Source organism: Mchenga conophoros, linkage group LG11 (assembly GCF_057382185.1).
Source record: "Mchenga conophoros isolate Kocher_MC1m ecotype Shallow Benthic linkage group LG11, M_conophoros_male_GT1.1, whole genome shotgun sequence".
NCBI lineage: Eukaryota > Metazoa > Chordata > Actinopteri > Cichliformes > Cichlidae > Mchenga > Mchenga conophoros.
In genome coordinates this window covers 22,998,350-23,011,834 of record NC_140536.1, presented here as the reverse complement: position 1 = coordinate 23,011,834, position 13,485 = coordinate 22,998,350, and the positions used below count along the sequence as shown (strand labels likewise).

The 13,485-nt window shown below is 39.0% G+C and overlaps 1 protein-coding gene across 4 annotated transcripts; it reads left to right on the top strand.

The window, feature by feature from the left end:
* The first annotated feature begins 2,676 nt into the window (after positions 1-2,676).
* On the top strand, positions 2,677-13,045 carry tomm40 (translocase of outer mitochondrial membrane 40 homolog (yeast)). Of its 4 annotated transcripts, none has more exons than XM_085291538.1 (9): positions 2,677-2,821; positions 3,514-3,749; positions 3,878-4,038; positions 8,532-8,633; positions 8,753-8,858; positions 9,701-9,823; positions 9,979-10,055; positions 10,977-11,079; positions 12,544-13,045. In XM_085291538.1, exons 1-9 carry the CDS (start codon positions 2,733-2,735, stop codon positions 12,681-12,683), a joined length of 1,137 nt encoding a protein of 378 aa, XP_085147664.1. In that variant the 5' UTR covers positions 2,677-2,732; the 3' UTR covers positions 12,684-13,045. The 4 variants fall into 4 exon arrangements, with proteins under 4 accessions (XP_085147664.1, XP_085147665.1, XP_085147666.1 ...); XM_085291539.1 differs by having other exon boundaries at positions 2,698-2,817; XM_085291540.1 differs by having other exon boundaries at positions 2,710-2,825.
* Positions 13,046-13,485: the final 440 nt, after the last annotated feature.

Below are 13,485 nucleotides of genomic sequence, written 5' to 3'. Positions count from 1 at the left end.
GGAAGACAGGATAAAGACATGCTGTGGAAGAGAGACAGAGGTTAATAACAGATATGATTCAATGCAGAGAGGTCTATTAATACATAGTGAGTGAGAAAGGTGACTGGAAAGGAAAAACTCAATGCATCATGGGAATCCCCCGGCAGCCTACATCTATTGCAGCATAACAAAGGGAGGATTCAGGGTCACCTGGTCCAGCCCTAACTATATGCTTTAGAAAAAAGGAAAGTTTTAAGCCTAATCTTAAAAGTAGAGATAGTGTCTGTCTCCCGAATCCAAACTGGAAGCTGGTTCCACAGAAGAGGGGCCTGAAAACTGAAGGCTCTCCCTCCCATTCTACTTTTAAATACTCTAGGAACAACAAGTAGGCCTGCAGAGCGAGAGCGGAGCGCTCTAATAGGGTGATATGGTACTACAAGGTCATTAAGATAAGATGGGGCCTGATTATTTAAGACCTTGTATGTGAGGAGCAGGATTTTGAATTCAATTCTGGATTTAACAGGAAGCCAATGAAGGGAAGCCAAAACAGGAGAAATATGCTCTCTCTTTCTAGTCCCTGTCAGGACTCTTGCTGCAGCATTTTGGATTAGCTGAAGGCTTTTCAGTGAGTTTTTTGGACATCCTGATAATAATGAATTACAGTAGTCCAGCCTGGAAGTAATAAATGCATGAACTAGTTTTTCAGCGTCACTCTGAGACAGGATATTTCTAATTTTAGAGATGTTGCGCAAATGGAAGAAAGCAGTCTTACATATTTGTTTAATATGTGCGTTGAAGGACATGTCCTGGTCAAAAATGACTCCAAGGTTCCTCACAGCGTTACTGGAGGCCAAGGTAATGCCATCCAGAGTAAGAATCTGATTAGATACCATATTTCTAAGATTTTCAGGGCCGAGTACAATAACCTCAGTTTTATCTGAATTAAGAAGCAGAAAGTTAGCGGCCATCCAGGTCTTTATGTCTTTAAGACATTCCTGCAGTTTAACTAATTGGTGTGTGTTATCTGGCTTCATGGACAGATAGAGCTGGGTGTCATCTGCATAGCAGTGAAAATGTATGCTATGTCTTCTAATGATGCTGCCTAAGGGAAGCATGTATAATGTAAACAGAATTGGTCCTAGCACTGAACCCTGTGGAACTCCATAATTAACCTCAGTGTGTGAAGAGGACTCTCCATTTACATGCACGAATTGGAGTCTATTAGATAGATATGATACAAACCACTGCAGCGCAGTACTTGTAATACCTACAGCATGTTCTAATCGCTCTAATAGGATATTATGATCAACAGTATCGAACGCTGCACTGAGGTCTAGCAGGACAAGCACAGAGATGAGTCCACTGTCAGAGGCCATAAGAAGATCATTTGTAACCTTCACTAAAGCTGTTTCTGTGCTGTGCTGAGCTCTGAAACCTGACTGAAACTCTTCAAATAAACCATTCCTCTGCAGATGATCTGTTAGCTGTTTGACAACTACTCTTTCAAGGATTTTTGATATGAAAGGAAGGTTGGAGATTGGCCTATAATTAGCTAAGACTGCTGGGTCTAGAGATGGCTTTTTGAGTAAAGGTTTAACTACAGCCAGCTTGAAGGCCTGTGGTACATAGCCGATTATTAGAGATAGGTTGATCATATTTAAGATCGAAGAATTAATTAATGGCAGGACTTCTTTGAGCAGTTTTGTAGGAATGGGGTCTAAAAGACACGTTGATGGTTTGGAGGAAGTAATTATTGAAGTTAACTCAGAAAGATCAATTGGAGAAAAAGAGTCTAACTTAATATCAATGGTACTAAGAGTAGCTGTAGATAATATTACATCTGTGGGATGATTATTGGTAATTTTTTCTCTAATGATAAAAATTTTATTTGTGAAGAAGTTCATGAAGTCATTACTAGTTAACGTTAAAGGGATGGTTGGCTCAAAAGAGCTCTGACTTTTTGTCAGCCTGGCTACAGTGCTGAAGAGAAACCTAGGGTTGTTCTTATTTTCTTCAATCAGTGATGAATAGTAAGATGTTCTGGCTTTGCGGAGGGCTTTCTTATAAAGCAGCAAACTATTTCTCCAGGCTAAATGATGATCCTCTAGATTTGTGACACGCCATTTCCTCTCCAGATTACGAGTCATCTGCTTTAGGGTACGTGTTTCAGAATTATACCACGGAGTCAGGTACTTCTGATTTGAGGCCTTAGTTTTCACAGGAGCTACAGTATCCAGAGTCGTACGTAGTGAGGAGGTGAAATTATTAACAAGATAATCGACCTCTGTTGGGGTAGCGTTCAGATAGCTACTCTGCTCTGTGTTGGTACAGGGCATTGAAGATGATAACAGTGGGTGGATTATATTCTTAAACTTAGTTACAGTGCTTTCAGAAAGACATCTACTTTGATAAAGTCTACTCTCCACTGCTGTGTAATCAATTATTGTAAAAGTAAAGTTAGAACCTGTTTGAATAACCCTGTCCACTGGGAGATGATCCCATTCTTTTTGAAAAATACACAAAACCCGTATTCTCATATTAGTATAATTAATATATTTTTGTTCCTCGCATATAATTGTGTAAACACTCCTGTTCGCTCCATACCCTTGGAATGTCTTTCAGTGAAAGGCCGAATTATGCGAATGTTCAGTAAATGAATCTAATGATACGTCACTACAAAAGGGTTGTCCTAGCTTCAGCCAATTGTTGCCGGCATGAGATGCACATGAGCCAATGCACAGACGAGTCTGGTAATGGGCGGATCCTTGTCAACTACGGTCACTGACGTTGTCGTGAACTTTACCGGTGTTGAACTACCCCTGGACCCAAACCGTCACCGTAAGTAGGTAAACCGCAGAAAGGAAGGGGGTGTTTTGTCATTTGGGGGCAGGGGGGGTATTTCATGGCGTTACTCTGTCTTGCGTCGTAAATCTAGTTACCGCTCTATTCACATATGGGCGAATAGATCTCGTGGTCAATTCCACATGGCTACCTAGCCAGCCAGTTAGCTAACCAACCTCTGCTAGCTCGCTTTAGCATTCATAGGTTAAATGCTGCTAGTGAATAGTTTTGTCAGCTGGTGGCTTAAATCCATATGTGGCTTAACTAACAAATAACCAACTGCAGTACAACATGTCTTACTATCAGGTTATACTGTTTTTATTGTATTTAAAATCTCGAGAGTCTAACTAAATTGGGCCTTAGCTGAAACCAACATGCTGCACCAATGCTTCAATGAGGGTAGCGGTGTTGATGGTCGCTGAAGTCTTGTGAGCAAATGCTTTAAGAGCTCCGTGTTACTAAAGGGCTTACAGATATACTGTATGAAGCATGAGTAACAGATCTCTGAGCAGAATATGCGCGTGTATGTATTTGTGTATTTAACTCACAGGATATGCAGTTCATGTTCAAATTTACTTTTTGACCATTTCTACAAGATCAGTTTAACAGTTTGTAATCTGAATGCAAATATGCAGCTTTTATTGCTGTTTTGAAACAATAATGTATTTATACACTGCCTGTCTCTCTCAATAGGCTGTTACCATCTAAAACTATGGGCAGTGTGTTGGCTGCCGCCTCCCCCAGTCCAGCCCCAGCTGTAGCTGGAAGTGGACAAGGGGTGCCAGGCTTGGTGTCGGTCCCTCCTGGGTTCACTATGCCCTCAGTGTCTTCCGTCCCTCCAGCAGCTGGATCTGACCAGCCGACGGCAGATGCACAAGCCTCTCTCCCAAATCCAGGATCATATGACGAATGCCACCGCAAATGTAAAGGTCTGGAAATGAGGCGCTCTCTCTGCATTTCTTCATTTGTTTTTCAACTTTTGCATCATAATTATGCTGTTGTATCATTGCATCAAGTGTCATTGTTAAGCCGTGTTGTTCTCCCTGCTTTGTTTCAGAGGTGTTTCCACTTCAGATGGAAGGGGTGCGGTTAGTGGTCAACAAAGGCTTGAGTAACCACTTCCAGGTCAGCCATACTGTTACCCTCAGCACCCTGGGTGATTCTGGTTATCGATTTGGTGCTACCTATGTAGGCAGTAAACAGACTGGGCCAGCAGAGGTAATGCTCTCTTTTTTTCTTTTTTCTTTGCCTTTGCCTTAACATACTACTGATGTGATTCTGACCGTTGTGTGTAAATCTTTGTAATGTTTACAGAATTGAATGTTAATTCCATAAATACATCAACATTTCATTTAAAATGCATGAATATTATTGAGGTCGCGGTTATTTGTCACGAATAATCATTAGAACAAAATTGTCCTTTTTTTCTTTTTTTTGCACTGTCATGTAAATGTAGCATAGCTTTTATATTCATGTTGCCTTACATTCCTTATGTACAATGCTTTGCAAAAAATAAGTCACCTAGATTCAGTGCATCTTTTAGAAGAAAAATAGAAAACTTACCAAAGTGTAAGATAAAATCAAAACAAACAGGACACTCTTTGTATTTGTATATTGTGCTAAATTCCTGTTAATTAAATCTTTTTAAAGTGTTTATTCACCTCTTTGAGGTGAAATATATTGTCTTGTGTCATTCAAACATTTGAATTTGAACTAAATAAAGTTGTGTCCAAACTACAGGATAAAAAACAAACACAAAAAAACAAACTAAAGTGGCCATCCCTGAGTGTAGCCAAATGAAAATAAAAGGTAGGATTATGCAGGAAACGACCTACTGTTTTAGTATTATTTTAGTATTGCTTAATGCTTAAGGGTTAACACATCTTTGTCCAGTATTTTGACTATTTTCCTAAAGCCTTCATTAATCACTGTGTTTACTGGATGAATATATCTTTGGTAAAACGTGTTGGCAATTTCACTATGTCTTCATGAGCTGGGTGGATAAACTGTACATGCTTGATTTTCTGGACACCTGACCTGCTATTGGAGGATTTCAATAAGAAACAATTGCATTGTTTACGTTGCCTTTATGCAATCATCTTACTACAGTTAGCTGTGTGACTTTGCCACACAGACGTGAGTCTGCTATACTTTTTGCACATTGTTTGTTCTTGGTTTACGTCACTTGTTTTAAATGCACAGTATTTTATAAACCAACGGATGATAATCTGCTTTGAGAAACAAGTTCCACACCTTCTGTTGTACCAGATGTTTGACTTTTTAATCTAGTGATACTTGTTCAGATGACATCCAATACATTTTATGGTGCAGGTAACAGCTGTTATTTGGCATATGCAGGGGACTTCATCAGGGGGTAATTTTAGAGAGCGATTTATTTGATTTTGTTTTGTGTTTGATTGGCAGAACACATTTTTAATATCACTTGATCATGTTCATTTATTTGGTTGAAGTCAAACTCGTGATCACCATTAATAGTGTATCTCTACTTCAGTGTGAATCTTCACATAAATGTCTAATAAGCCATAATGGATGATTAGTGATATTTTATATCCATCTTCTTCTTTCTATCCGGGGGCTGGTTTACGGGGACAGCAGCTCCCACAGGGAAGCCCAGAAATCAATCTCTCCAGCTACCTCGTCCTGCTTGTCCAGGGGAACACCAAGGCGTTCCCAGGCCAGCTGACAGATATAATCACTCCAGTGTGTCCTGGGTCTGCCCAGGGGCCTCCTCCCGGTGGGACATGCCCAGAACACCTTGCCCAGGAGGCATCCTTGTCAGATGCTCGAACCACCTCTACGGGCTCCTATCAATGCGGAGGAGCAGCGGCTCTACTCTGAGCCCCTCCTGGATGGCTGAGCTTCTCACCCTATCTGTAAGGGAGAAGCTAGCCACGCTTAAGAGGAAGCTCATTTCTGCCGCTTGTATCCGCGATCTTGTTCTTTCGGTCACTTCTTTCGGTCACTACCCAGAGCTTATGACCATAGGTAAAGGTAGGGACGTAGATCGACTTTGCTTTTATCCTCGCCTCGCTCTTTACCACGTCTTACCGGTACAGTGTCCGCATCACTGCAGCCGTAGCACCAATCTGTCTGTCGATCTCCTGCTTTCTTCTCCTGTCACTCGTGAACAAGACCCTGAGATACTTAAAGTCCTCCACTTGAGGCAGGAACTCGTCCCTGACTCAGAGTGGTCACTCCATCCTTTTCCGGCTGAGGACCATTGCGTCAGATTTGGCAGTGCTGATTCTTATTCCCACCGCTTCACACTAGGCTGCAAACCGTTCCAGTGTGAGCTGGAGGCCATCACCCAATGAAGCAAACAGAACCACATCGTCCATGAAAAGCAGAGATAAGATTCTGAGACCACCCAAGTGAAGGCCTTCTGCTACTTGGCTATGCCTAAAAATTCTATCCATAAAATATTCTATTCTACTCATAGGGGTCTTGTGAATTGCTCTTTGTCCGGTGTCTCACCCAGGACCAATTTTCCATGGGAGACCCTACCAGGGGGCAAAAGCCCCTGGACAACACAGCTCCTGGGATCCCTGGGATTGCATTTTATATGCAAACAGTAAAAGATCTTGTCTGTCACTGTGACTTGAGTGATCTGTGCATAATCATTTTTTTTTTTTATCAATTTCTTTTGAAAAAATTACAATATATGTTGAATGCATGTGGAAACTAACTGTAGACGTTCACATACAGTAGAGCAATAGCAATATTATATGCATCAGAAATTCATCTAGAGCACCAAAATGTGGCCACCTAACCTAAAAACTAACTTGTTGATTTGGATTATTGAGCCAAAGTAGTAGAGGTGGGAATCACCATACATCCCACGATACGATATTATCACAATACTTAACGCACGATACGATATTATTGCAATTTTTAAAATATTTTGCGATATTCAGATTCTGTACATAAAGGTAAACTTTATCAATATTCATTTTATCTAATATCAAAGTCTCACACTCAGTCTTTCTCTCATTTCAGTCAGTTTTATTGTTGACAAACTGAATGGTTTGTATTACAGTCTAGTCCAACTTAACTGAATGCAACCATCTGGTACAATTATAGCTATTCTGAACTATGCAATTTATGAAAACTATGCAGCCCATTCAGCAACTGAAGAATTTGAAAGTAAATTAAAATAAAATAATATTTTATTTTAACATTAAATAAAAAAGTTTTAAACTTAATTAAAATAAAACATGTCTTAAATTAAAATAAGTAAACTGTCATGTTTATTGCTGCCAAAAAACAAGTTAAACACATTTGGACAGTGAAGGAATGTCAGGATCCTTGCTCAGAAAAAGGATCAACATGCTCTGAAGTCAGAGTTCCAGTCCACAAAAACTTTTTTTGTAACAAAATATCGATTTCTGCTGTCCCTGTATCGATACATTATTAGCAAACAAAATATCACGATACTACACAGTATCGATTTTCCCCCCCACCCCTACAAAGTAGTGTCACCTTAAATGCCTGTCTCAAAAATTTAGGGGACCTCATGATAGTTCACTAATTTAGTGGGATGCTGAGATACGCTACAATGAGGCTTACAGTGACATTCATAAATATCTTGAGTATAGTTGTGGATATTGACATCAAAAACAACCGGCTATAATACACTGAATGTTTCAAGACCATTAGGAAATGTTGGTCTGTGAACGTGATAGGTCTTTTTATGGAATTTAGGGTCCTGTGTAATTGTAAAGCATCAGCCACTTATGTGAAATCTGTATTTTTGTCGTGCAAAACAATTGGACAAAACAAAACTGAAAAACATAATTTTGGAGCATTATGGAAGCTGTTTAAACACCAGATGTATTCCAGACCATTAAAGTCTGACCTGTGGTTGACAAAAACAATTGAATATAGTGATGACAAAAATCATTATTGTGTGTGCTATATTATATTATTAATAACCAATGCCACTCCTGAAACATACAAAGTGTGCCTAAATTAAAGATAACTCAACTTTATTATGGTGTTAATTGTGTGCATTTCCCCCCATTTAGAGTTTGTCTCTAAAGCCTCTTTTCCATTAGTACCTACCTGGCTCGACTAACTTCAACTTGGATCGACTGTTTTTTCATTACAATTCAGTACTACCTAACATGCGTGGTTGTCGTCATAGCAACACGTCCAAGCGTCCCGCAGAGTAATTAACATGACACGAACGCTACGAAAAAGGTGGACGTTGTGGCAAGAATATACCTTTTGCTCAGTCTGTGCCTTTTCTTTGGTCTCAGGGATCACCGTATTGTTTTTTGTAGCCATTTTTCTTATTGGTGGATTTCAAAAATGGTGTTAATGATATGCCTTCATGACTCATCGAGTGACGCTACTGACCAGCCAATCAGTGGCATGCAGGCTGACGACGTCACATTTTAGTACTTGATCGAAAAGTACCTGATACCAAGTACTTTTACTAAATGGAAAAACCAATTGAAGTTGATCCCAGTAGGTACTAATGGAAAAGGGGCTTAAATGACATATTATTAGTGTGTTTGACATTTAGTGTATTATTAGAGTTCAAAACTTCAAAAACACCTGGTTGGATTGTTTTTCTTCACATTTTCACAGCCCCAGATTCTGTATTACCGGTATTGATGCTGACTGCCATTTTATACAGCTGTTGACATAGTTTTGAAAAGCTGACAGTGAAGTGGTATTCTCTCTAGTCATTCCCAGTGATGGTTGGAGATATGGACAACACCGGCAGTCTGAATGCGCAGGTCATCCACCATCTTACAACAGCTGTACGCTCCAAAATAGCCATACAGGTATGTAGACATGCAATAGCATGTAGATGTGATCCTTTAGAATTTTTATTAAGCGTTTCAGTGAATGTTTTGTTGTCCTTTCAGTATTTTATATTTTCTTTTTATTTATTTATTTTCAGACTCAGCAGCATAAGTTTGTGAACTGGCAGTGTGACATGGAGTATCGAGGAGAGGACTTCACATCTGCTGTGACGCTCGGAAATCCAGATGTACTTGTTGGATCTGGTATGATAAAGATTAGTTTGATCAGTTATCCTTTATTTATTGAAGAAAAAGTCACATTGAAATTAAAATCTCTTTTCCAAGAGAGACCTACACAAAACTGTAGCAGAAGTTGCAACAAAAAAAGTAAAAAAAATGTGCTGCAAAATGAAATATAAAAATATTATTCTTAATAATGAATATGAAACCTGATGCATTTAGTTCAATAAACAAAGGTCCAAAAGGAAGATTTTTTTTTTTTTTAATAGCAAAATAATAAATTGAGCGTCATTGGGCCTTTCATGCTTTCGTGTGTCAATAAAACACTTTCCAGATGTTCTTTCAGAACCACAGCTGATGTGACTGAATTTCAGCTTGCTGCTGAGTTGAATTGTGTGATGTCTGAGAAGCAAAGCATCAACCTAATAATCTAATAAACATTAATGGAAACCAGGGGGCGCCTGACGTCCATGAATGAGTGCTGCCTCACCTACAGAAAGTAATACATTGCTAGTTCAGTCTATGTGTCCAAACTGTGACTCCTGGAAGAAGTTCTCATTTCTTAGAATACTACTACTATACTCTGTCACGTATTCACAACCATTGATAATAAAACCCAACTCGACAGCAACAACAACAAAAAAAAAAACTAGTGAACTACACAGGAGGGATTATAACAGCTGTTAATGAAAAACTAGGAGTGCTTATAGACTACAAAATCCTCTGTGGGCGCCAGTTTAGCTCAGTGCGTTGAGCAGGCAATCGCATGACATACGGCTTAGAAAATATAAAAAAGTGTACAACGGGAATGTGTCTCAAAAGAAAATATAATCTGTATTTGTAATAGATGCTTTTTACTGCTGCAGGTATTTTGGTGGCCCACTATCTTCAGTCTATTACTCCAGCACTGACTCTCGGTGGAGAGCTTGTGTATCACAGGAGACCAGGGGAGGAAGGAGCGGTCACCTCTCTCTTGGGCAGGTACACAGGTAAAATCGCTCTTTAAGATTCACATTCTGCACTGCAAGACTACGTTGTGCTAAAATTTATATATTTTATCATGAAGCTTTAAGGGTATGGTAAAATGTGAGCTATCTAAGAGATGGATTAGTAATTCTCCCCACCTTTTTTAAAAACTCCACAGGTGAAAACTATGTTGCTACGTTGACTTTGGGAGGAGCAGGAGCTCATGCTACATACTATCACAAAGCCAATGATCAGGTATCTAACTTCAGTTAAATTGTGTTGCTATACTACTCAGGTCACACTACACTTGCATAAATCCTCACAGTGGATCTGAGGATTTCATCTTGGGCATGTGGAAGTTTGGCCTCCTGAGGCCATCACTGACACAATGCCAAACCTGTCATAATTTTGCGGGCAACATAACCACCTGTAACTGTCTTTAACAGTAATGGTTAAAATGTTTTGTAGCTCAAATGAAAAAAACACAACAAAAAGATTCTCTTCTTTCATCCAGTGCATAGCCAAAGTCTAGAGAATCATGAGGGACGTTTACAAGAAAATCCCTGTAACTTGCAAACGTACTTTAGATAAGCAATGGCTTCTTTCTCCTGTGCACATAATACATTTTTACAATAAAAACAATAAGTCAAAAACACATGCAGCCAGAGAGATTGAGCAATTCACAACCATATATTAACATCAGAGACAATTTTGCTTCTGATGGTCAAAGATTATGAATGTTGGTAAAATTTTGCAAAGAGTGTTGATGAGACTCGATTGTGGGTTCGACTGCTGCACATTGGAGTCTGGATAAAGGAACAAATATACTGAGGGGTTTTTTTTTTGTTTTTTTTTTGCAAAAATCACAGGTGAAGTAAATCCTGTGTTGTTCTGTGTTGTCCTTAAAGTGACACATTTGGCGTGAACAGTTTGCAGTGTTGGGAATCCTAGCAAAACAGTGTTTTGGGGTTGTTTTGATTTTCTACTCCACATTCAGTGAAAACTGGCCTTAACTCTGATGTGAGTAACAACATCTAAATTCTGGAATATATTTTTTGCAAGTCTGCTGATTTTGGCTTTGAAAATACTTTGCACACGTGCAATGTGCATATGGGTACTTTAATATTGAATTAACAGACTTAATGTTACATGTACTTTAAATTTCTTCTTTCACAGTTGCAGGTAGGAGTTGAATTTGAAGCCAACACGAGGATGCAAGACACAACAACATCCTTTGGTTACCAGTTGGACCTCCCCAAAGCAAATTTGCTCTTTAAAGGTAAATACCGTACACAAGTTGTAACAATCAGTAAGAACTAGAGATGGACCGATCCGATATTACGTATCGGTATCGGTCCGATACTGACGTAAATTACCGGATTGGATATCGGACAGAAATAAAAAATGTAATTCGATCCATTAAATATCAAAAAAGCACCTCACAAAACTTGCGACATGGCCTAACTTGGCTCATAACCGTTGCACTTCGCAGCAGTATGCCTCACGTGATAGAGCAGCTGTGTGTATTTGGAGCCTCGCTACCAAACCGGCATTTCATCTCGAGGAAGTTATCCCTAAGAGAAGTAAAGCAAGTGTGTAAGTTCATCTCTTAATGTTTGTAAAGCATTCCTGCGTTAAGCTTAACGAGCGATATATGGAGCGACTGCCTCTTCTCTCTCCTTCCCTCTCCTGCTGCTACTTCAATTGTGAAACTGCTTAATCATCAGCTGATCGGCTTTTCTGTCGCGAGTCCGTCTCTCTTCTTTGTTTTTGGCCCACTTTGCACGAGAAAGAGGAAACCAGCGGCTGAACAACAGCAGCACGTTTAAGCTTGATAAGCTGTTGTTAGAATTTATTTAATATTACTTTCAAGACCAGGATCTTTTTCTACAGCTGACGGCTGGTAACTGTGTAGGGGCGGATCTAGCAAAGTTTAGCCAGGGGGGCCGATAGGGCATGAAAAGGGGGCACAAAGACATACTTTTCTTTCTTATTCTCACTTAAAATGTCTAGCTTTTAATAAATAATTATCTGAATCTTACACCCAAAGTTTTAATCTGATGTAAAATGTATAGAAGTCCATTACTGTATATAGTAACTGTTAAGTCTAATATACCCTAGTAAGCTATAGTACTTTTTCCTTTGGGAAAGTATCATCTGTGAATTCTGGAATTGTGTTGAAGAAAGATGTTGAATCTATTTAATTATTCTTGAAAAATAATTTATTTCTGTGCATTTTTTTTTTTCACCCTACATCGAAATTAAAGTTGATTACGTCGATTAAGCATCATGAGGTGGAGGGGGGGGTGGTTCCCTATTTTTATTTTTTGCTGGGAGTTGGCAACCCTGTTAGTTAGGTTGCTTAATATTTCTGCTAAGTACTCTTTAAAATACCAGAATAGGGAGGATGGTGTAGGTTTAAGTTTATTAGATTGATCAGTATTGCTGAACTATGAAATATTTTGGGTGCAGTGTATTTTTTACATACAGGTATAACAGAATAGCTTTAGTGTTGTTGTTTATTTAAACTTGAGTATGAACTTATACAAAATGCAGCAAGATATTAAAAAAACAGTTTTATTGATTAAAAAACACTATTGGATTCATATCGGTATCGGCAGATATCCAAATGTATCGGACATAAAAAAGTGGTATCGTGCCATCTGTAGTAAGAACATTACCAAAAAAGGGGAAGCAAACATTTCCATTTCAAAATTCATCACTTCTATGTTCTCTTCTGCAGGATCAGTTGACAGTAACTGGGTGGTTGGAGCAACTCTTGAGAAAAAGCTCTTGCCGCTGCCTCTCACACTGGCCCTCGGGGCTTTCCTCAACCACCGTAAGAACAAATTCCAGTGTGGCTTTGGTGTCACGATTGGCTAGAGGTTCGGGGGCTGCTTGGAACCAGCCCACAGGCCACCGCTTGGACCGGCACAGAGACACACAGGAAACCTGGACTAAGTTTTAAAAATTGGATTGAGAGACTCTCTTATAACTGATTTTCTGAGGCAGACAGAGAGACAAAAATGACTCAAGGAGCCAGGACTGGCCAAGCCATGCCTACATACTGTAGCACAAATGTCTTTCCTTTATGGTGTGTTGGATGTACCCAGAGTCTAGAGAGATGTATATCAGAGGGGATCATGTGACGCATGACAACATGTGATGTGAAAATCAAAGTAAGTGGTGAGACATAATATATGGTGGTTATGTATAAATTGAAATAAATGTGATTACTTTTTGTACATTTGCCTGTGTCATTGTTTATAAAATACAACATGTATACCTGGATTATGTGTATCACATGAGCTGCAATACATTCATGAAAGGGATTCTTTGAGTCTGTGAGTGATATGCTGGGTTTACTTTAGTGAGTTGTTTCCATCCAGCTTAAAATAAATTTAGCAAAGCTATGGTTACATTTTTAGGCTGAAATCATATTTTTGTTATTAACTTTAGACTTTAATGTTGGAATAATTGTTATGGAAAGAAGAATATTCAGTGATGAAACTACAGAGGATCCTACAGTTTTGTGAAAAAACAAAATGTTACTATTTGTGTATATTGCTGTATGATAAACTAGGCAAGAATTTCGAGTAGATCCACCATAAGCATATAACTGATTTTACATCATTGCTTTATGAAGTAATGCATGTTTTTTTTTAATACTTGAAAAAAAAAACAG

Excerpts from the sequence above, each read along its gene's own strand:
- tomm40 (XM_085291538.1), top strand. The coding sequence starts at position 2,733 with ATGGGCGGATCCTTGTCAACTACGGTCACTGACGTTGTCGTGAACTTT. Across the intron at positions 3,750-3,877 it reads ATGCCACCGCAAATGTAAAG|AGGTGTTTCCACTTCAGATG; the intron begins GTCTGGAAATGA and ends GCTTTGTTTCAG. Across the intron at positions 11,080-12,543 it reads AGCAAATTTGCTCTTTAAAG|GATCAGTTGACAGTAACTGG; the intron begins GTAAATACCGTA and ends TCTCTTCTGCAG.